This window comes from Salmo salar, chromosome 09 (genome assembly GCF_965601325.2).
Source record: "Salmo salar chromosome 09, fSalSal1, whole genome shotgun sequence".
NCBI classification, from domain to species: domain Eukaryota; kingdom Metazoa; phylum Chordata; class Actinopteri; order Salmoniformes; family Salmonidae; genus Salmo; species Salmo salar.
Window position 1 is genome coordinate 61,973,941 of NC_138299.1, and position 24,486 is coordinate 61,998,426.

A 24,486-nucleotide genomic window follows, 5' to 3' on the forward strand; every position below is an offset into this window, starting at 1 on the left:
TGCCACCTTCTCCTCCCTCCTGAATCCTCCTCCCCCCTCCTCCCTCTCTGCGGATGACTTCGTCAACCATTTTGAAAAGAAGGTCGACGACATCCGATCCTCGTTTGCTAAGTCAAACGACACCGCTGGTCCTGCTCACACTGCCCTACCCTGTGCTTTGACCTCTTTCTCCCCTCTCTCTCCAGATGAAATCTCGCGCCTTGTGACGGCCGGCCGCCCAACAACCTGCCCGCTTGACCCTATCCCCTCCTCTCTTCTCTAGACCATTTCCGGAGACCTTCTCCCTTACCTCACCTCGCTCATCAACTCATCCTTGACCGCTGGCTACGTCCCTTCCGTCTTCAAGAGAGCGAGAGTTGCACCCCTTCTGAAAAAACCTACACTCGATCCCTCCGATGTCAACAACTACAGACCAGTATCCCTTCTTTCTTTTCTCTCCAAAACTCTTGAATGTGCCGTCCTTGGCCAGCTCTCCTGCTATCTCTCTCAGAATTACCTTCTTGATCCAAATCAGTCAGGTTTCAAGACTGGTCATTCAACTGAGACTGCTCTTCTCTGTGTCACGGAGGCTCTCCGCACTGCTAAAGCTAACTCTCTCTCCTCTGCTCTCATCCTTCTAGACCTATCTGCTGCCTTTGATACTGTGAACCATCAGATCCTCCTCTCCACCCTCTCCGAGTTGGGCATCTCCGGCGCGGCCCACGCTTGGATTGCATCCTACCTGACAGGTCGCTCCTACCAGGTTGCGTGGCGAGAATCTGTCTCCGCACCACGTGCTCTCACCACTGGTGTCCCCCAGGGCTCTGTTCTAGGCCCTCTCCTATTTTCGCTATACACCAAGTCACTTGGCTCTGTCATATCCTCACATGGTCTCTCCTATCATTGCTATGCAGACGACACACAATTAATCTTTCCCCTTCTGATAACCAGGTGGCGAATCGCATCTCTGCATGTCTGGCAGACATATCAGTGTGGATAACGGATCACCACCTCAAGCTGAACCTCAGCAAGACGGAGCTGCTCTTCCTGCCGGGGAAGGACTGCCCGTTCCATGATCTCGCCATCACGGTTGACAACTCCATTGTGTCCTCCTCCCAGAGTGCTAAGAACCTTGGCGTGACCCTGGACAACACCCTGTCGTTCTCCACTAACATCAAGGCGGTGACCCGATCCTGTAGGTTCATGCTCTACAACATTCGCAGAGTACGACCCTGCCAGGAAGTGGCGCAGGTCCTAATCCAGGCACTTGTCATCTCCCGTCTGGATTACTGCAACTCGCTGTTGGCTGGGCTCCCTGCCTGTGTCATTAAACCCCTACAACTCATCCAGAACGCCGCAGCCCGTCTGGTGTTCAACCTTCCCAAGTTCTCTCACGTCACCCCGCTCCTCCGCTCTCTCCACTGATTTCCAGTTGAAGCTCGCATCCGCTACAAGACCATGGTGCTTGCCTACGGAGCTGTGAGGGGAACGGCACCTCCGTACCTTCAGGCTCTGATCAGGCCCTACACCCAAACAAGGGCACTGCGTTCATCCACCTCTGGCCTGCTCGCCTCCCTACCTCTGAGGAAGCACAGTTCCCGCTCAGCCCAGTCAAAACTGTTCGCTGCTCTGGCACCCCAATGGTGGAACAAGCTCCCTCACGACGCCAGGACAGCGGAGTCAATCACCACCTTCTGGAGACACCTGAAACCCCACCTCTTCAAGGAATACCTAGGATAGCATAAAGTAATCCTTCTAACACCCCCCCCCCCCCCCCCCTTAAAAGATTTAGATGCACTATTGTAAAGTGGTTGTTCCACTGGATATCATAAGGTGAATGCACCAATTTGTAAGTCGCTCTGGATAAGAGCGTCTGCTAAATGACTTAAATGTAAATGTAAATGGCTATGGTAGTAGGTGCCAGGAGCACTGGTTTGTGTCAAGAATTGCAATGCCGCTGAGTTTTTCACACTCAACAGTTTCCCACATGTATCAAGAGTGGTCCACCACCCAAAGGACATCCAGCCAACTTGACACAGCTGTGGGAATCATTGGAGTCAACATGGGCCAGCATCCCTGTGGAACGCTTTCGTCACCTTGTAGAGTCCATGTACCAACGAATTGAGGCTGTTCTGAGGACAAAAGGGGAGGGGGGGTGCACATCGCAATATTAGGAAGGTGTTCTTAATGTTTTGTACATTCAGTGTATAATCATGCCATTTCCAATGTGTTTCGATTAGTGATCCAGGACATAGGCAGAGCATCCAGTAGGGGTTGAGACCTAGATCTGGAATTTACCCCCAGACAGAGCAGAGATGGTCAGGTCATCTCCACTGGGCTCAGCCCCTGGTTCCAGCCTATGGTTTCCTGGCCATTATTTAGTGTCTGATTAGGCTACAGAGATCTAGCCTGCAGACCTCTAGCTATACCCCCTGAGCCTTGTTACCGGTAGAGACTGTGTTGGAATGGAAATGGGGCTTTGCCAAAGCGAGGACTCTGGAGGTACTAGGACAGGAGTAAGGGGGAAAGGGGAGTACCTAGTGCTGTCATAGGCTTCCACAGTCCAAAAACACAATCATTCCAAACCACAATAGCCTGCACAAATGGTAGACTGCAGACAGCTAGCACTAGGCCCGGGATGGGCTACTCACATTTCAGTCTGTTTTCTCTCTCCTCCAAGCACAGTTATCTCCTCTCTCGCTTTATCGCTCTACCCCGCTTTCTCTCTCTCATTAACCTTTGAACACACACACTCATTCGCTTGATCTAACAGACAGACACAAACACACAGATACAGACAGACACATACACACACCAGCGTGCACATAGAAACAGGCAAACTCTCCCGCCAGACATATTGCCCACACACACACACACACACACACACACACACACACACACACACGCACAATCTCTCCTTTTCTCTTTTTCCCTCCCTATCAACTCCAGTCACATGACCTGTTCTTAATCTCTCCCCCTCTGTTCAGTACTGCCCTGATCCCCCCCCTGTGCTGTCCAGCTCGGCCCTCCTCCATTGGCTACTAGCTGTGTGTTCGACAAACAATTGTGATTCTACTTGGTTTCTGAGGAGATTATTAACACACCTAGCCTAGCGTGCCTAGTAGCTACAGCGGGGTCATGAATAAGCAATGGGAAGAAGTATCCAAGAGCCGTATTTTCTCTCTCTCTCCCCCGCTCCCAATGAATGCAAGGGATTGTGTGGAAAATGAGCTGTCAGTGGAGGAGATACATCAGGCTCATTGGCGAAGCCCTAGGAAATAATGAAGGACTCCACCATTTCTCCCTCATACGTTCAAAATGCTCCTATCCATGACAAGTGCAGGGGAGATAAGCAGTCATCCCTCTCGAGCTGATTAAATACATTAGGTTTATTGAGGAGGGCTGGAAAATTAGGGTAATGTAAGCCGAAGGTTCAGGGGACGTTGATACAACGTTAGAGCGATGTCTTGTGAGCCACAGGATGGAGTGGAGGGGAGGTGGAGAGAAATATTTGTGTGTGTGTGTGTGTGTGTGTGTGTGTGTGTGTGTGTGTGTGTGTGTGTGTGTGTGTGTGTGTGTGCGTGCGTGCGTGTGTGGTGCAGAGCGAGCAGCTATGTCAGGGGTATAGAAAGAGAGGAGAGGGCCTCAAGCCCGAGTGGAAGCCGTTATTCTTCCCAACGGAATCTGTAATTACCTACATGGCACACTGACTGACTGAGAGGCCTGCTTGAGGCATATACTGATAACACAAACGCACCAGGGCCTGGATTCCCAAAAGCATCTTAAGGTTAAGTTAATCATTAGAACATTTGTAGCAGCATCTGTAAATATCCAAGCTGTTTCCCAAAACCCTTGTTTTTAACAATGCACTTGAAAATGTTCGTAATCTAATGCCTGCCTCAGACCAATTTTAGAACAGCTACAGTAAACTTCAGAACGTATTCACACCCCTTGACTTTTTCCACATTTTGTTGTGTTACAGCCTGAATTGTAAATTGCTTTAAATTGAGATTTTGTGTCACTGGCCTACACACAATACCCCATAATGTTAAAGTGGAATAATTTTGTTTTACAAATTAATTTAAAATGAATAGCTGAAAAGTCTTGAGTCAATAAGTATTCAACCCCTTTAAGGCAAGACTGAATAAATTCAGGAGTAAAAATAGCTTAACAAGTCACATGATAAGCTACATGGACTCACTCTGTGTGCAATAATTGTTTTTAACATGATTTTTGAGTGACTACCTCATCTCTGTACCCCACACATACAATTATCTGTAAGGTCCCTCAGTCGAGCAGTGATTTTCAAACACAGATTCAACCACAAAGACCAGGGAGGGGTAAAAATAAAGAAAGCCAACATTGAATATCCCCTTGAGCATGGTGAAGTTATTAATTACACTTTGGATGGTGTCAATACACCCAGTCACTACAAAGACACAGGCATCCTTCCTGTGATACAGGCGTCCAATGGTGACTTTAAAACAGCTAGAGAGTTGAATGGCTGTGATAGGAGAAAACTGAGGATGGATCAACAACATTGTAGTTAGTCCACAATACTAACCTAATTAACAGAGTGAAAAGAAGAAACCTGTACAGAATAAAAAATATTCCAAAACATGTATCCTGTTTACAAGGCACTAAAGTCATCCTGCAAAAATTGTGGCAAAGCAATTACATTTTTGTCCTGAATACAGTGTTATGTTTGGTACAAATCCAATACAAGACATTACTGAGTACCACTCTCCATATTTTCAAGCATAGTGGTGGTTGCATCGAGTTATGGATATGTTTGTAATCGTTATGGACTGGAGTTTTTCAGGATAAAAAAGAAACGGAATGGAGCTAAGCACAGGCAAAATCCTAGAGGAAAACCTGGATCAGTCTGCTTTCCACCAGACACTGGGAGATAACTGTACCTTTCAGCAGGACAATAACCTAAAACAGCAGGCCAAATCATGCTTGCCAAGACAATATTGAATGTTCCTGAGTGGCCTAGTTACAGTTTTGACTTAAATCGGCTTGAAAATCTATGGCAAGACTGCCTAGCAATGATCAACAACCAACTTGACAGTGCTTGAATTTTTTTTTTAAGAATAATGTGCAAATAATGGATGTTCTTCTGACTGTCTTTCCTCTGGCATTTATGTAATTGTAGTTTTTATATTAATTCAGTTGGCTTGTTGTCAGCCATTATGTCTACAGTTTTTCAAAAAAGTTACACATTAGACTACGAAAATCAAAATGGACGCTCCCACTTCATGTCTATGTATGTTAATATAATAACAGACGACATGGACTGTGGGCGGGCATAAACAACTGCAAGTTTTCGGAGTTTGATGTTTAATTCAATCAAATGTTAATATTTGTTTGAGCAGCCGTCGGATCCTCTGACACACTCATGGGGGTATTTTGCCTGCTGAGAGGGAGAGAGGGAGAGAGAGAACGAAGAGAGAAGAAAATACTCCTACCTGTCAGAGTTTTTTTCTCTTCCCTTTTTATTTTCCCTCGTCAAGTCTGCTTACTCGACTCTCAACTCCTCTCCCTCCCTCTTAGGTTGTCAGCACAAACCCTGTTCCTGTTGCTGTCCTGATTCTGACACCTGTCAGCATTTTCATTAGTAGATCAGAGGAGTAGCAAACTCAAAATGTTCCCTGTGTTGAATTTAGGCCATGTTTTGCGGCATAAACACGCAACACTGCTTTACTGTTTCTTTAATTCAACAGGGGAAGGGAAGCGCTTGACTGGCAGGAAGTTGACTTGGCAGATGAGGGTTTTGTGTGTTGAGATATATGGAGAGAGAGAGATGGAGAGACTAGGAGAGCGGTGAAGTTAAGATGGGGGAAGTCTCGTGAAATCAATTAAGAGCAGTGGGACCCTGGTGGATCTGTGCTCCATGGAAGAGCTTCATTCCTGGGCTTCTGCTTCGGGAACATACCCACCGGGCGTGGATGGGATTAATGAGTGGAAAACCCCCTCAGGGGTGAAGGATATGGAATATGTGTGGAATGAGAGAGACTATTGCCCTGTGACTGCAAATGTAGCTGCCTTGAGTCCCTCTTGTGCTAAAGACCGGAAAAATTGGTTTTCTGACCAACACTTGTCCCCCTAGAGTCATAATCCAAGAACCAAAGACCCCTGGTAAACTAAACCCTCAAAATGGCCACCAAGAAAAATTCACAATAAAGCAAAAACGGACATGGAAAAGTCGAGTTTCCGTGCATTGATCATTTTTGCACTTAACTAGAGAATCCGAGAATCTTGAGCCCTTAAAAAACCCATGGCTCATCCGTGTCTGCAAGGAATTAAGTAAGAGCTTCGATAATCAAAGGATTTGGGGGTAAAAAAAATGGCAGCTTCTTTTTGTTACCAGAGCCCTGTGTGGCTGTTTGCCCACTTCTCCCGTGAGACACTAATGGTTCTCTAGAGCCAAAGCTAGCACGTTGTATATTTTTTCAACAACAGATAATTTTATACAGTTTTCTCCAGCTCCTCTCACTTCCCTCAACCGTTTATAGCTGGGCGATATCATCCATAGTCACTGCATTGGCAGATACTGTACAAGGGAAAGCGTTAATAGTTGAAGATATTTGACGATATGGGGAATATATATTTAATGTAATATGATTTTAAGATATTTTATATATTTCCCTAGTGTAATCCATTGACAGAGTAGATTTCAGACCAAGGTATTCTTAGGAAGAACAGTATCTTCTTACAATGTTTGGTCTCGTCTTAGTGTCACTCTAGACTCTGTTGATTATGGACAAAATACCTCTCCACTAAGTCAGACTATAGTTTGGCTACTGCTGGATTCCAGAGACACAATCCATTATCGAGTATCACATTTCAAATCGAGAAGGATAAATAGAAATGCAGGAAATGGACAAACAAGTCGGTAACATAATCAAAAAATGCAAAACGGAAGCCTGTAACAAAGGAAGCCTTTGTACTGTGCGAGAGAAACCCAGAGCCTCGCAGAGAGCACCATGTCTCATATGAGTGGATTCCCACACTGAGACTTTTAAGGAGGGGTGGGGGGTTGTGTTTGTGTGTTTCTCTTTGTCAAAGGTAACGGTACGTCCCACTGTGAAAACACCACCTTTACATGGCGCCTGTGAGAATGGTAAACATTTGTACTGTAAAAAGCTTAAGGAACCCACATGAAGGGAGTTTACTGTACTCCATCTATCCCTCTCCATTCCTTCCTGTTTGCGTTTTGCTTCCGAACACAAGAAAACATCACAATAAAATCACTTTTGTATCCAGAGCCTGTGTTTTTGTCCTTTGGGGCAATTGCTTTGTGTTTTATATAGTTTTTTGTTTATTTTGCTGTAGTACCACAAGGAGAGGCAAACTGCAGATCTAAGTTATTCCCTATAGAACATATCTAAATGGCGGGGTGTTTTGCGAACAAGACTATTTGTTTTGTTCACACAGTTCCCTTTGCCTAACAGGGATACTGCATGGTCGGTGCCCGGTCGGTGCCCACTCACATTCAATTAAGACAGATGTGTCTGAACAAACCGTGTTTTCACTTCACTCGGAACCATCGTGGCTCTCACATCTAGTATATGTTGCTGCTGTAACTTAGCTATCCTGATCTGCTCCTACTTCTGTAAATATATAGGATGCATCCCAAATGGCACCTTATTTCCCAGTGCGCTATTTGGCCAGCAGATAGCCTAGTGGTTAGAGCATTGAGCCAGTAACCAAAATGTCACTAGTTTGAATCCCCGAGACAACAAGGAGAAAGAATGTGTTGATGTGCCCTTGGGGTTAGGAGGCAGTATTTGCACGGCCGGATAAAAAACGTACCCGATTTAAACTGGTTACTACTCTTGCCCAGAAACGAGAAGAAGCATATAATTAGTAGATTTGGATAGACAACACTCTAACGTTTCTAAAACTGTTTGAATGGTGTCTGTGAGTATAACAGAACTCATATGGCAGGCCAAAACCTGAGAAGATTCCATACAGGAAGTGCCCTGTCTGACAATTTGTTATCCTTCTGTTGCATCTCTTTCGAAAATACAGCATCTCTGCTGTAACGTGACATTTTCTAAGGCTTCCATTGGCTCTCAGAAGGCGCCAGAAAGTGGAATGACGTGTCTCCTGTCTCTGGGCGAAAAACAGCAGGATAATTTGTGAGTGGTCAGGCTGGGAACAGTGACACTGGAGATGCGCATTCATGAGAATTCTCAATTTGTTTCTTTCAGCCTTTGAATGATTACAATGTTGCCCGGTTGGAATATTATCGCTATTTTTTCGAGTGAAATAGCATAAAAAATTCTTTTAAACAGCGTTTGACATGCTTCGAAGTACGGTAATGGAATTATTTGAATTTTTTGGTCACGAAATGCGCTCGCGCGTCACCCTTCGGATAGTGACTTGAACGCACGAACAAAACGGAGCTATTTGGATATAACTATGGATTATTTGGAACCAAAACAACATTTGTTGTTGAAGTAGAAGTCCTGGGAGTGCATTCTGACGAAGAACAGCAAAGGTAATCCAATTTTTCTTATAGTAAATCTGAGTTTGGCGAGGGCCAAACTTGGTGGGTGTCAAATTAGCTAGCCGTGATGGCTGGGCTATGTACTCAGAATATTGCAAAATGTGCTTTCGCCGAAAAGCTATTTTAAAATCTGACACCGCGATTGCATAAAGGAGTTCTGTATCTTTAATTCTTAAAATAATTGTTATGTATTTTGTGAACGTTAATCATGAGTAATTTAGTAAATTTGGTGGGTATGCTAGTTCTGAACATCACATGCTAATGTAAAAAGCTGGTTTTTGATATAAATATGAACTTGATTGAACAAAACATGCATGTATTGTATAACATAATGTCCTAGGAGTGTCATCTGATGAAGATCATCAAAGGTTAGTGCTGCATTTAGTTGTGGTTTTGGTTTTTGTGACATATATGCTTGCTTTGAAAATGGCTATGTGATTATTTTTGGCAGGGTACTCTCCTTTACATAATCTAATGTTTTGCTTTCGCTGTAAAGCCTTTTTGAAATCGGACAATGTGGTTAGATTAACGAGAGTCTTGTTTTTAAAATGGTGTAAAATAGTCATATGTTTGAGAAATTGAAGTTATAGCATTTTTGAGGTATTTGTATTTCGCGGCACGTGATTCCACTGGCTGTTGACTAGGTGGGAAGCAAGCGTCCCACCTAGCCCAGGGAAGTTAAGCCTAATTGCTCCAGGGCCTCCATTGATAATGGCACTCCCCAAGGGCATCTGAGTTATGCAAGAAAAATATTTCCATTGAAACAGGACAAATTTAAGCATCCACCAAATAGTTTTTATATTACTTTTGCCCAGGGCCCATGGAGACTCTGGTCAAAAGTACTGCATTATGTATGTAATAGGATGCTATTTGGGACACAGCCATAGTTCAGCAAAGTATCTTCTCTGCCTTTCATATTTTCTTAGGGCTTTCACATTCTACAAACCACAATTGTCTGACTTGTGTCTCCGTCCCTCAAGTCGATTAGCTTCAGCGAATACATAACAGTGATTTCAGCTAGCTAGCTAAGTAAGGGACAATCATTATTCGTTGATGCTAGCGGAGTGGAACTAACCTTCCATGGAGTTGCATTATTTTCCAGAGAACGCATAGAGCCACAAATTCATTATCCCTTTCATACATGACTATAATTTAACACGTTTGCCGCGAGAAATGTATTCAAAATCCACTGAAGTAGCTAGCAAGTTTACTAGATGGTGACAGTAGTTGCCTTGGTAACCAAACAAACCATCAGTCCTAGCTTGCTATTATGAAAATATAATCAAACAATAACAAGAATGTTTTCAATTCGACTTAGCTCAAACATGGAACATGTAAGAATGAAACATTTCCATGGAATTCTACCGTGCAAATGCATGGTGCATTACAAGTAAATAATGCACGCTCTAGAACGCCCTTCAAGCCAATCAGAAATGAGTATTCAGCAATAGCTAATATCCTCTAGAAAAAGGTAGGAGGATGCAACAAGGTCCTTGTCTGAGGGGTAGCGGAAGAAGTATAGTGTGGCTGTGCCGATTCTCTCGAGCTTAGCCCCGGCCCCATTATACTCTTTAACTGTGTAATTATAATGCTGACATGGTAATGAAAGGACAATTCCATTTGGCTATGTCGTTACGTTCATACATGTGTAAGGGTCTTTTGGTCAATTCATTTAATAATTATGAACAGGCCCTCAATACTGTCGATCCCTCATGCTGATTTACTGCCACAGACTCCATTTAAAGACAGGAAAGAAGACAGACATTGCCTGCATGCCATATGGCACCCTATTTCCTACAAAGTGCACTAATTTTATCCAGGGCCCACTATATAGGGGATAAAGTGCCATTTGGGATTCAAGCTTAGAGAAAAATTAAGCCATTTTGTTCAGTGCGTCTCACTGCTTCTTTTTCAACAGAGGGAGAAATTGGCCTGTAGAAAGACCATATTATAACTAGGTCTGGAGAAGGAGAGTGCAATAACAATAGCGACAAGGATCAAATTGCAAATCCAAATAGATATTTTGTCCTTATCTATTGCTGCTATGGTCAAAGCAAGCAGTGGACATCTGCCTGGCAGCAGTAAATAGTCTCTGTCGTTCTGTTAACCAGTAGAGTTTATTTGTTTACATACATTCCAGGAGTTAACATCCATCTCGCTGAAACAGATATAATTAAGGCGAGTGTTAATGAAAAAAGAGCTGCATCCCAAAAAAAGCCTCTCTCTGTTTTTTTGTCTCCCCCATCCATCTCTATCTTTTTTTCTCCATATTCTTTTTTTCTCCATATTCTTCATATACATCTTTTCTAATTGTCTCAAATAATGACTTCGCTAGACTGTTGGACCTGTCAGTATGCATGTTTTGGAGAGGGTTGTGAAATAATTACGGCCAGCTAACCAAATAGGCAGTGAACTCACTAATCATTGTTCATTACTGTCTGACACTGCCAAGGCAGCAGTCCAAAGCCTTTTCATGCTGCCTTCTATGGTGCCTTCATTCGGGCGATTTTGAAGCCGGCATCCCATGTATCCTTCGCTGGACAGGCTGTACCATTGAAACAATTCTGAATTAATAGAGGACACAAGTCCCAGCATAGGATAACATTTTCCAGAAGATTAAGGAATAGCTGAGAAATGTAAGTAAACTGAGCAAAAAAAGAAATGTCCCTTTTTCAGGACCCTGTCTTTCAAAGATAATTCGTAAAAATCCGAATAACTTCACAGATCTTCATTGTAAAGTGTTTAAACACTGTTTCCCATACTTGCTCAATGACCCATAAACAATTAATGAACATGCACCTACGGAACGGCACTAACAGCTTACAGATGGTAGGCAGTTAAGGTCACAGTTTTTACTGACTCTGAAAAACACCAAAAGAAAGATGCCCAGGGTCCCTGCTTATCTGCGTGAACATGCCTTAGGCATGCAGCAAGGAGGCATGAGGACTGCAGATGTTGCCAGGGCAATAAATTGCAATGTCCGTACTGTGAGAAGCCTAAGACAGCGCTACATGGATGGGCACATCCTAACATCACACTTGCGGGACAGGTATAGGATGGCAACAACAACTGCCTGAGTTACACCAGGAACCCACAATCCCTCCATCAGTGCTCAGATTGTCTGCAATAGGCTGAGAGAGGCTGGACTGAAGCCTTGTAGGCCTGTTGTAAGGCAGGTCCTCACCAGACATCACCGGCAACAACGTCGCCTATGGACACAAACCCACTGTCGCTGGACCAGACAGGACTGGCAAAAAGTGCTCCTCACCGACGAGTCACGGTTTTGTCTCACCAGGGGGGATGGTTGGAATCGCGTTTATCGTCGAGGAATGAGCGTTACACCGAGGCCTGTACTCTGGAACAGGATCGATTTGGAGGTGGAGGGTCCGTCATGGTCTGGGGCGGTGTGTCACAGCATCATCGGACTGAGCTTGTTATCATTGCAGGCAATCTCAACACTGTGCGTTACAGGGAAGACATCCTCCTCCCTCATGTGGTACCCTTCCTGCAGGCTCATCCTGACATGACCCTCCAGCATGACAATGCCACCAGCCGTATCGCTCGTTCTGTGCGTGATTTCCTGCAAGACAGGAATGCCAGTGTTCTGTCATGGCCAGTGAAGAGCCTGGATCTCAATCCCATTGAGCACGTCTGGGACCTGTTGGATAGGACGGTGAGGGCTAGGGCCATTCCCCCCAGAAAGGTCTGTGAACTTGCAGGTGCCTTGGTGGAAGAGTGGGGTAACATCTCACAGCAGGAACTGGCAAATCTGGTGCAGTCCATGAGGAGGAGATGCACTGCAGTACATAATGCAGCTGGTGGCCACACCAGATACTGACTGTTACTTTTGACCCCCCTTTGTTCAGGGACACATTATTCCATTTCTGTTAGTCACATGTCTGTGGAACTTATTCAGCTTATGTCTCAGTTGTTGAATCTTGTTATGTTCATAGAAATATTTACACATGTTAATTTTGTTGAAAATAAACGCAATTGACAATGAGGACGCTTCTTTTTTTGCTGAGTTTATAACTTATTTATTCACCAAATTATGTTTAAATGTTCAAGAAATTACTTTCATATGATTTTGAATTCAATTGTTAATTTATCAGAGGTATTGTTCTTATTCAACCTGTTGCCAAGTTAGCTAGCAAGCACATCTTACGCAATAGATAGCTAATGTTAATGTTAGTAGGCAATCTTGTTCAGCTTATTGGCTGTTTAGAGATGAACAACTAAACTAACTAGGCCTAATCATAGATTCAGCAATGTGTCAATTGTGAAGACCCAAAAAGATTTTAAATCATTAATTGGTAAACTTACTAGCCAGGGATTAAAGTGGGCATCTGATCACGTCTCACTCCATTGCATTATACTGATTTGGCAGAAAACAGTCCTGCCTGACTCGTTTGGAGGTAAGACATCTTTTTTTTTTTCATTTGATGAAAAATGCAGCCAGCTGTGTTTTGTTCATTCTAGGTTTGCTAGCCTCTCTGGGATAGGGGGCGGTATTTTCACATCCGGATGAAAAGTGTTCCCAAAGTAAACTGCCTGCTACTCAGGCCCCGAAGCTAGGATATGCATATTATTAGTAGATTTGGATAGAAAATACTCTGAAGTTTCTAAAACTTTATAAAATAATGTCTGTGAGTTTAACCTGTTAGGGCTAGGGGGCAGTATTGACACGGCTGGATAAAAAACATACCCGATTTAATCTGGTTACCACTCCTACCCAGTAACTAGAATATGCATATACTTATTATATATGGATAGAAAACACCCTAAAGTTTCTAAAACTGTTTGAATGGTGTCTGTGAGTATAACAGAACTCAAATGGCAGGTCAAAACCTGAGAGATTCCTTTACAGGAAGTGGCCTGTCTGACCATTTCTTGAACTTCTTTTCCATCTCTATCTTTTACTAAGGATCTCTGCTCTAACGTGACACTTCCTACGTCGTCCATAGGCGCTCAGAGCCCAGGAAAAACCTGAATGTCGTCATCCCAGCCCCAGGCTGAAACACATTATCGCCTTTCTCAAGTGGCCGATCAAGGGACTCTGGGCTTAGGCGCATGACCTGACCGCCCCCGCCTTTGTGATTTTTTCCTCTGTTTGCCGAAAAGGAGATTCCCGGTCGGAATATTATCGCTTTTCTACGAGAAAAATGGCATAAAAATTGATTTTAAACAGCGGTTGACATGCTTCGAAGTACGGTAATGGAATATTTAGAATTTTTTTGTCACGAATTGCGCCATGCGCGCGACCCTTCTTTACCATTTCGGATAGTGTCTGGAACGCACGAACAAAACGTCGCTATTCGGATATAACGATGGATTATTTTGGACCAAACCAACATTTGTTATTGAAGTAGCAGTCCTGGGAGTGCATTCTGACAAAGACAACAAAAGGTAATCAAACTTTTATAATAGTAAATATGATTATGGTGAGTGCTAAACTTGCCGGGTGTCTAAATAGCTAGCCCGTGATGCCTGGGCTATGTACTTAGAAAATTGCAAAATGTGCTTTCACCAAAAAGCTATTTTAAAATCGGACATATCGAGTGCATAGAGGAGTTCTGTATCTATAATTCTTAAAATAATTGTTCCGCTTTTTGTGAACGTTTATCGTGAGTAATTTAGTAAAATGTTAGCGAATTCCCCGGAAGTTTGCGGGGGGTATGCTAGTTCTGAACGTCACATGCTAATGTAAAAAGCTGGTTTTTGATATAAATATGAACTTGATTGAACAAAACATGCATGTATTGTATAACATAATGTCCTAGGGTTGTCATCTGATGAAGATCATCAAAGGTGAGTGCTGCATTTAGCTGTCTTCTGGGTTTTTGTGACATTATATGCTAGCTTGAAAAAGGGGTGTCTGATTATTTCTGGCTTGGTACTCTGCTGATATAATCTAATGTTTTGCTTTCGTTGTAAAGCCTTTTTGAAATCGGACAGTGTGGTTAGATTAACCTGTTAGGGCTAGGGGGCAGTATTTGCACGGCTGGATAAAAAAATGTACCCGATTTAATCTGGTTACTAATCCTACCCAGTAACTAGAATATGCATATACTTATTATATATGGATAGAAAACAGCCTAAAGTTTCTAAAACTGTTTGAATGGTGTCTGTGAGTATAACAGAACTCATTTGGCAGGCAAAACCCTGAGACATTTTCTGACAGGAAGTGGATACCTGATGTGTTGTATTACCTTTAAACCTATGCCATTGAAAAACACAGGGGCTGAGGAATATTTTGGCACTTCCTATTGCTTCCACTAGATGTCACCAGCCTTTACAAAGTGTTTTGAGTCTTCTGGAGGGAGATCTGACCGAACAAGAGCCATGGAACGATGATGGCCCATTAGACACCTGGCGCGCGAGTTCATGTTGGGTACCCTCGTTCCAATACGTTATAAAAGAGAATGCATTCGTCCACCTTGAATATTATTCATGTTCTGGTTAAAAAAGGCCCTAATGATTTATGCTATACAACGTTTGACATGTTTGAACGAACGTAAATATATTTTTTCCCCTCGTTCATGAAGTGAAGTCCGGCGGGCTTAGATCATGTGCTAACAAGACGGAGATTTTTGGACATAAATGATGAGCTTTTTTGAACAAAACTACATTCGTTATGGACCTGTGATACCTGGAAGTGACATCTGATGAAGAGAATCAAAGGTAATGGATTATTTACATAGTATTTTCGATTTTAGATCTCCCCAACATGACGGCTAGTCTGTATCGCAACGCGTATTTTTCTGGGCGCAGTGCTCAGATTATTGCAAAGTGTGATTTCCCAGTAAGGTTATTTTTAAATCTGGCAAGTTGATTGCGTTCAAGAGATGTAAATCTATAATTCTTTAAATGACAATATAATATTTTACCAATGTTTTCTAATTTTAATTATTTAATTTGTGGTGCTGACTTGACTGCCGGTTATTGGAGGGAAACGATTTCCTCAACATCAATGCCATAGTAAAACGCTGTTTTTGGATATAAATATGAACTTGATAGAACTAAAAATGCATGCATTGTCTAACATAATGTCCTAGGAGTGTCATCTGATGGAGATTGTAAAAGGTTAGTGCATCATTTTAGCTGGTTTTATGGTTTTGGTGACCCTGTCTTTGAATTGACAAAACATTACACACAATTCTTATAAATGTACTGTCCTAACATACTCTAAATTTATGCTTTCGCCGTAAAACCTTTTTGAAATCGTAAAACGTGGTTAGATTAAGGAGATGTTTATCTTTCAAAGGGTGTAAAATAGTTGTATGTTTGAAAAATTTGAATTTTGACATTTATTTGGATTCAAATTTGCCGCTCTTGAAATGCACCTGCTGTTGATGGAGTGCACCACGGGTGGGACGCTTGCGTCCCACCTAGCCCATAGAGGTTAACGAGAGTCTTGTCTTTAAATAGCTGTAAAATAGTCATATGTTTGAGAAATTGAAGTAATAGGATTTTTAAGGTTTTGAAAATCGCGCCACAGGCTTCAAGTGGCTGTTACGTAGGTCGGACGAATTCGTCCCGCCTAGCCCAGAGAGGATAACAGAATTGATTTTGCAGGCGAAATCCCGAGCACAATCCATCCAGGGAAACATTCTTTTGAGGTCAATCTGTTTTCCATGGCAAGCATGTTTCAACAGAAATATGCGTGCAGTTCCTATAGCTTCCACTAGATGTCAACAGTCTTTAGAAATTGGTTGATGTTTTTCTTTTCAGAAATGAAGAAGTAGTCATTTCTTTTCTGGGTGGATAGCGAAGTGGACTGTTTTAATTGGGGCGCGTGACCTGAAGTATGCTCCACATTAATTTTATCCGCTATTGAACGCAGTTTATCCCGTCTTAAATTTGATTGATTATTTACGTTTTAAAATACCTAAAGTTGGATTAGGAAAGTTGTTTGAAATGTTTGAACAAAGTTTACAGGTAACTTATTAGATATTTTGTAGTCATGCTGGGCGAGTTGGAACTGGTGTTTTTCCGAATCAAACGCGCCAAATAAATGGACATTATGGAGATATAACGACGGAATTAATCGAACAAAAGGACCATTTGTGATGTTTATGGGACATATTGGAGTGCCAACAGAAGAAGCTCTTCAAAGGTAAGGCATGAATTATATTGTTATTTCTGAGTTTTGTCTCGCGCCTGGTAGGTTGAATGATTGTCATGTGTTTGTTTGATGGGGTGCTGTCCTCAGATAATTGCATGGTTTGCTTTCGCCGAAATCTGTCACGGTGGCTAGATTAACAAGAAGTTAAGCTTTAATTTGGTGTATTGCACTTGTGAATGTATGAAAGTTAAATATGTCAAATATTTTTTTATTTTTTTTGAGCTCTGCAATTTCACCGGAAGTTGTCAAATCAATCCCGCTAACGGGATTTGATCCATAAGAAGCTAGCCAGTGAAGTTGTTTGTGCATTCTGTTTACCTTACATTAACTTAGCTAACTTTCTCTTGTCACTTTTCCTTCCCCTATATTGTTACACGATTGGGTTTGGTGTTACTAGTTAAAATTAGAGGTTAAGTTATTCAACTCTTACAGTAAGTAACTAAACAAGCCCTAAAAAATGCTGTACTGTTAACAAAATGATTGCACATTAATAAAGGTAGTTGTAGCTTCAGTGACTTGATCCAGCACTGAAATTTGAGCAGTGAGGTTAATTTCTCCTCCGTTGTCTCTGCTTGTTCCAGCTTAAGGACGTCACCCTGACATCCTGAAGATGGGACAACCTTTGTTGGGAACTTCCCAGCCACCAGGACAATCACCATATCCCAGGATTTTATTAAGAAGTGTGCAACATCACAATCTTAAATAGAACTAGCTTCCCCCGCTGTCACGATTGTGTGTAGGAACGGACCAAGGCGCAGCGTGAATATCGTTCCACATATTTTATTATAATGTGAAACTATGCAAGACATACAATAAACGAAACAACAAACCGTGACGACAGAGGTGCAACATGCACTAACTCAAAATAATCTCCCACAAAAAAGGTGGGAAAAACAACTACTTAAATATGATCCCCAATTAGAGACAACGATGACCAGCTGCCTCTAATTGGGGATCATCCAAAAACCCCAACATAGAAAAACACAAAATAGAACCAAACAACATAGAAAAATAAAAATAGAATAAACCCACCCAGTCACACCCTGACCTACTCTACCATAGAAAATAAGAGCTCTCTATGGTCAGGACGTGACAGTACCCCCCCACCCCCCAAAGGTGCGGACTCCGGTCGCAAAACCTGAAACCAAAAGGGAGGGTTAGGGAGGGTGTCTAGTGTTGGTGGCGGTTCTGGTGCAGGACAAAGAACCTTCTCATCCCGCGGATCCTCCCGCATCGGAGGCGGTTCTGGTGCAGGACGAAGAACCCTCTCATCCTGCAAACCCGCCAGCATCGCTGGAGGCTCTGAACCACAGATCGTCGCTGGAGACTCTGGACCGTGGACTGTCGCTGGAGGTTCCGGACCGCGGACCGTCGCTGGAGGTTCCGGACCGCGGACCGTCGCTGGAGGTTCCGGACCGCGGACCGTCGCTGGAGGTTCCGGACCGCGGACCGTCGCTGGAGGTTCCGGACCGCGGACCGTCGCTGGAGGTTCCGGACCGCGGACCGTCGTTGGAGGTTCCGGACCGTGAACTGTCGCTGGAAGCTCTGGACTGGGAACTGTGGCCGGAAGCTCTGGACTGGGAACTGTCGCCGGAAGCTCTGGACTGGGAACTGTCGCCGGAAGCTCTGGACTGGGAACTGTTGCCGGAAGCTCTGGAACGGGAAGGCGGACTGGAGGCCTGATGCGTGGGGCTGGCACAGGTGGCGCCAGACTGGTAACACGCACCTCAGGGCGAGTGCGGAGAGTAGGCACAGGACGCACCAGACTGGGCAGGCACACTAGAGGCCTGGTGTGTGGAGCCGGGACAGGTGGCACCAGACTGGTGACACGCACTTCAGGGCAAGTGTGAGGAGAAGGCACAGGACATACCTGACTGAAGACACGCACTCCAGGAAGAGTGCGAGGAGGCGGCATAGGACGTACTGGGCTGTGGAGGCGCACTGGAGACCTGGTGCGTAGAACCGGTGCAGGATATACTGGACCGTGGAGGCGCACTGGAGGTCTGGAGCGTAGAGCTGGCACAACCCGTCCTGGCTGAACGCTCACTTTAGCCCGGCAAATGCGGGGCGCTGGCACAGGACCAACTGGGCTGTGAATGCGCACTGGCGACACAGTGCGTAGAGCTGGCGCAGGATATACTGGACCGAGGAGGCGTACTGGAGACCAGGAGCACTGAGCCGGCACAACCCGTCCTGACTGAATGCTCACTTTAGCCCGGCAAATACGGGGCGCAGGCACAGTGCGCACCGGGCTATGAATGCACACTGGAGATACAGTGCGCATCACCGCATAACACGGTGCCTGACTGGTCACACGCTCCTCAGGGTAAGCACGCCCACTCTGCAGCGCTCTCAATGCCAACCCTTCTCGCCGGAATGTCTCGTCGAGTTCCTCACTCGACTCCCTGACTGGCTCTGGTTCACCCCTCGGCTAGGCCGACCACTCCGTGTGCCCCCCCCCCCCCCCCCCCAAAAAAAAAATGTTGGGGAGCTGCCTCTCGGGCTCCCATTGATGCCATGCTAATTCCTCGTAGCGTCACTGTTCTGCTCTTGCTGCCTCTATCTCCTCCTTCGGACGGCGATACTCCCCTTCCTGCCTCCAGGGTCCTTTCCCATCCAAGATTTCCTCCCAGGTCCATTCCTCTTGACCACGCTGCTTGGTCCTCTGGTGATGGGAGATTCTGTCACGATTGTGTGTAGGAACGGACCAAGGCGCAGCGTGAATATCGTTCCACATATTTTATTATAATGTGAAACTTTACAAGACATACAATAATGTCACACGCGTCATAGTGAACAGACCAAGGCGCAGCGTGTAGAGTGCTCATTCTTCATTTATTATAGGAGAACACTTAAACAGAAAAATAACAACGACCAACAGTTCCGTAAGGTACAAAGACTAATAAGGAAAACAACCACCCACAAAACCCAAAGGAAAACAGGCTGCCAAAGTATGGCTTCCAATCAGAGACAACGAAAGACACCTGCCTCTGATTGGAAACCATACTCGGCCACACATGGAAAATGAAACATAGAAACAGAAAACTAGAACAAATTCCCCATGAAACAAACCAACCCCAAAACACACAAAACAACCCCCCTGCCACGCCCTGACCATTCTACTATGGCAAAATGACCCTTTTCACTGGTCAGGATGTGACAAATAAACAATAAACAAAACAACAAACCGTGACAACAGAGGTGCAACATGCACTAACTCAAAATAATCTCCCACAAAGGTGGGAAAAACAACTACTTAAATATGATCCCCAATTAGAGACAACAATGACCAGCTGCCTCTAATTGGGGATCATCCAAAAAACCCAACATAGAAAAACAGAAACTAGAACCAAACAACATAGAACAATAAAACTAGAATAAACCCCCCCAGTCACGCCCTGACCTACTCTACCATAGAAAATAAGAGCTCTCTATGGTCAGGACGTGACACCCATGTTATTGTTTATCACGCAGATTTGTCAGAACATTGTAACTTAAGAAGCTCATTCTAAAATACAGACGTAAGGGCAAGTCTTCAATGTTGACCACAATTAGTTTAAATGAGGTGTTAGTAAAGGGCTGGAACTAAAACTGTGTATAAAAAAACCTGTGGCGGTCATGACTAAATATGCCCTCAAGTACTGAACAAGCTTACAGTATATACTGTATATAATTATATGTCAGTATTTCTATCCAATGCATTTAGCTTACATTAGGATGAAGTAGTCTAGGGCTTCAAGTCACCTTTCAATATCAGTTATCAACAAATATAAAACCATGTTATCCTGAACATCAGGGTCATTTAATAATATTTAATAGTTGTATGAAATAATCACAATCTAAGCCTACTCATAGAAAACACAGCAGCTCTAATGCAATATTAGCTTCACAGTGAAACATTCTTAAACAGTCAGTATAAAAGCTATCTCAAAAAATCCTGTATCCTGTATCATGCATGCAAGCTTACCTGTCATGTCCACAATTGAGCTGCAGACCAAGCAATATGTGAGAGGAGGACCCTATACCGTAGGATAATTATTCTAGTTGGTGTTAACTTCATGCATGAATAGGTACTGACGAGATCGATTCTGTTACTTGTTATTCGTGTCAGATACAGTATTTCCATTTTGGGATAGTTGTTCACTGAATTGCTAGCACTAGTTGCTCACTCTGCTACTGTGGCTACAACGTAAACAAATGTCTAGTGCTCAGTGGAATGCAAATGCATTGTCACGTGATGCTGCCTTTCGAATCCCGTCCCAAATGGCAGTTACCTACTAGAAAAGTGCTACCTACTAAGGTTGGTTCCTTTGGAGGCAGGTAGGCAGCAGGCAGCTGCCTTTGGATTGGGACACAACTAGCCTCCCCATGCAGTGAACATACAGATGCACGCATGCAAACACAAACTTACAAACACACACTCCCTGCCACTATCTGTTAACCCCCCCACCACCAACCAAGCAGTCATCACAACATCACAAGCCATGTTCGAGTTCAACACCAGCCACTGAACCAGATCCACTTCAATCCACATGCCTTTACAGAAGCATCTGCTCCCAGATGAAAACGGAAGTAGAAGAGACTGAACTTACCTATTCTCCTCCTATCATGACATCATAATGCCTCTTTCCCCTACCCATAATGCCTTGGGGTAAAATGGCTGGCAAATTAGCCCCATTCAACATCCGTGATTGAGTCCATGTGATCCCGAGCTAACTTCCTAATTTGCTCCGCAGCTCATTCCCCACGATGGAAAATGTTCCAGTCGAAAAAAAAGAAGCAGGGAAAAAAACATAAATCCCTCATAAATAATTTGGGTTAAAGTGTGATTGTTTCATTTTTCTTCGTCTGTTAGTCCTTCATTCATTCAATTCTCTTTTTTCGGAGCAAGGCTAGGCAGATGTAGGTTTCCCTATTGACCAATGGAGTTGTTTAATTCTTTCAAATTGCTAAGATGAAAGGCCTAGTCATCAAGACTGAACAAAGCAAGGCAATTCACTAGCTTCCTGTCTCTTCAGAAAATAAAACAATTGTTAAGTAGGAGGCAAGCCAGTGAAATGGCTGCCGTTCATTTTGAGTTCATACACTGAATCCACTGCTCTATGCTCTCCCAAGTCTGAGCACCTGTGTGTGTTTCCTTTTGAGCTGGATGAACACCCCCATGTGCATACAATGGTAGCACACAGGTCTGTGCCAGTTTCTATCCACCTAATTCTCTGTCTCACTCATTCTTGTTCTCTCACTCTCTCTATCTCCGTCTACAGGCATATCTTTAATTCTCCTTCTCTCACAATTCAATTTAATTCAATTCAATTTCTTCACAGGTCGGTGCCAGTTCTACCCTCTTCCTTTTTTTCAAACACACACCCTCTATTTCTCTCCTTCCCTCTCACACTCATTCCCTCTCTCTCCCTCACCCTCCCTTTCTCTATGACACTTCTTCACATAAGCTCCCCCTCTCCACTACTCTAAAACCATGGAACCAGGAAACACTAACATGACCACCTCCACTTCCCCTGCCAGCGAATCGGATGTCTTCTTAAACGTTGGAAGTCGGCAAAGAAACATCAACATTAATTCCTCTGCTAAATGTTCCTGCTGAATAATGTATGAGAGTGGTTACAACGCAATATGTAGATTTCAACCCACCTTTGTCAGCCATTCAAGCGCATCAGAAGTTGGCTGCCACCAAATACTTCCAGACAGACATGGCTAGGCCAACAATGAGTCAATAATGTTACCAGAGCATCATACAAAGTGTAGCCTTGGGAGGGAGGGATCCCTCTACATTAGCAGCCTTAGCGGAGTTAGCACTGGGACTTCAAAGGGAAAGTACTAAGGTGTTATTCACAATAAACAGATCTGAGGGGCCTTATCTGAGAGTGGGCACAATGCTACCGCTAAATGTGTTCTGCTTGATGTAAACACACAAATACACACACAGGAATGGAAATAATTCAAATTCTATAGAATCACAGAGACACACACAAGCACATGCGCACACACACACACACACACACACACACACACACACACACACACACACACACACACACACACACACACACACACACACACACACACACACACACACAGGTCTGAGGCCTTATGTCTGAAGCTGCTCTAGTTGGAGGTGTAAACAGCAACACACAAGCTTCGTTTTACATACACAAGCTTTTACCAAGTATCTGATGGGGTAATTCAAATTCCAACACTAAGGGATGAATGATAAGTAATAAACACAGCTTCCACAAACCTTTTCTCCTACCTTGGTCAGGCAGCTGGCAGACGTTGGGGGGTACGGTCATATTGAGCACGTCGTTGACAGCCGTGTCTATGTAGTGGCCTCTCTGGACGTCGTGCTCACTGTCCGTCTGGTCGCTCTCTTCGTGCCCGCTGTCCTTCAGACTATTGCCCTCCAGGTCCTTGAATGTTGATGTGCTACAGAGGGAAGGAGGGAGGGAGAGGGGGATGAGAAAGGAGAGAATGTTGATTTACTGTCACATCAACTTCTATCAGATTCTCTCCTCTTTCCTTCATCACCTCTCTCCCTCGATCCATTTCTCTCCTGTGTCTGTCTCTTTTTCACTTTCTTTCTTAGTTCTCTTTTAAAAAATCAAAACATTTTCTTCATATTGTTTCTCTTTCACCATCTCATCCTTGACTCTCTAACATGTGTGTCTCTCCACATCCTTCTCTCTCACACATTTCTCACAGCACTCAGAATCTTGAGACAATGAGAGGGATGATGGCAATCTTCAGGAGGACTCTTAACTCTGGCCTCAGCTGTCTAGCAGGATGCGACTTCACAGCGTTCCACATTTTATTTCTGGAGGGAACAGAACCTTGCTACTTCTGTAGTAATCGGAGGGTTGTGGTGGTGGAGGCACAGATTCACTCTGTTGGGGATTTTTGGGATTAAGAGGCCATTTTTAAACTCTGCTGATAGTGGAGCAAAGAGGCTGCAGGCTGTTTTAGTCTGTTTCTAAAAGGGACCGTGTGGATGACGATGCACTGACTTCAAGGGCATCTCTAGTGTGAACTGTTGTGGCTATAAAGGGCCTGTCCGGATATTTACATCCTGTTTTTTTACAATTTAAATGTATGTAATTATATACCCATTGATTAATTAAGAATATCAGACGTAAATGCCTCATGAGCCCTCTCCCTCAGCTTTATAGCAAACCAAGTGTCGGGGCTGCCGTTGTGTTGTTTTTCAAATAACAGAGTGGGCCTTTAAAACGTCATGCAATTACACTCTACTGTTCAACAATCAGATGATAATCAAGCATTCCAGGAAGGAAAGGAATATAGAAAATGCTATGAGCATGTACGTACGTAAACAGATTGAATCTGTCTTGTTTGGGGCTTAAAGTCAATAGAGGCAGGCAATCAACAGCTTCATAGTGTGTGCATGATTTCCGTTCATTTGATTGCCACGCCACTGGAACAAATTGTGCTATACAAACAAGACTGCTATTGAGGGAGGAGATGAATGTATACATCACGAACCTCACGTAGGAGAAGAGAGGAGAAAAGAGGAGAAGAGAAAAAATATAAGAGAAGGAAAGAGAAAAGACAAAAAGAAAAGAAACAGTAGCAACAGCAGTTACCAGCTTTCCTTTGAGAGGCTTGCCTGGGAAAGGGGGAGAGAGAGAGGTTCTGCAGTAACGGTAATGCTGGCTTTACCTCTCTCTGATGTTATCAGTGTAATTGCACCTGTCCCAGACTACAGGCCCACAGGCTCCTAGGGGATAGCTTTGTAGTGTGCTGTAGAGGCCACTCGCTTAAATGTGCTTTGTTTACATAAACATAGGGACTTTTTGGGGAGGAAAATTGCCATAATGGCTTTTCAAAAAGCCGG

General features: G+C 43.8%; 1 protein-coding gene across 6 annotated transcripts in view; it reads right to left on the reverse strand.

The window, feature by feature from the left end:
* LOC106611509 (protocadherin-19) overlaps nt 1–24,486 on the reverse strand; it is a 90,227-nt gene that overhangs the window by 18,020 nt on the left and 47,721 nt on the right. For 4 of the 6 annotated variants that reach the window (XM_014211788.3, XM_014211785.3, XM_014211787.3 and 1 more), the window contains exon 4: nt 22,879–23,063. In XM_014211788.3, coding sequence (XP_014067263.1) covers nt 22,879–23,063 — 185 coding nt within the window. The remainder of the gene's footprint in view (nt 1–22,878; nt 23,064–24,486) is intronic. The other 2 variants (XM_014211789.3, XM_014211784.3) reach the window with 1 other exon arrangement.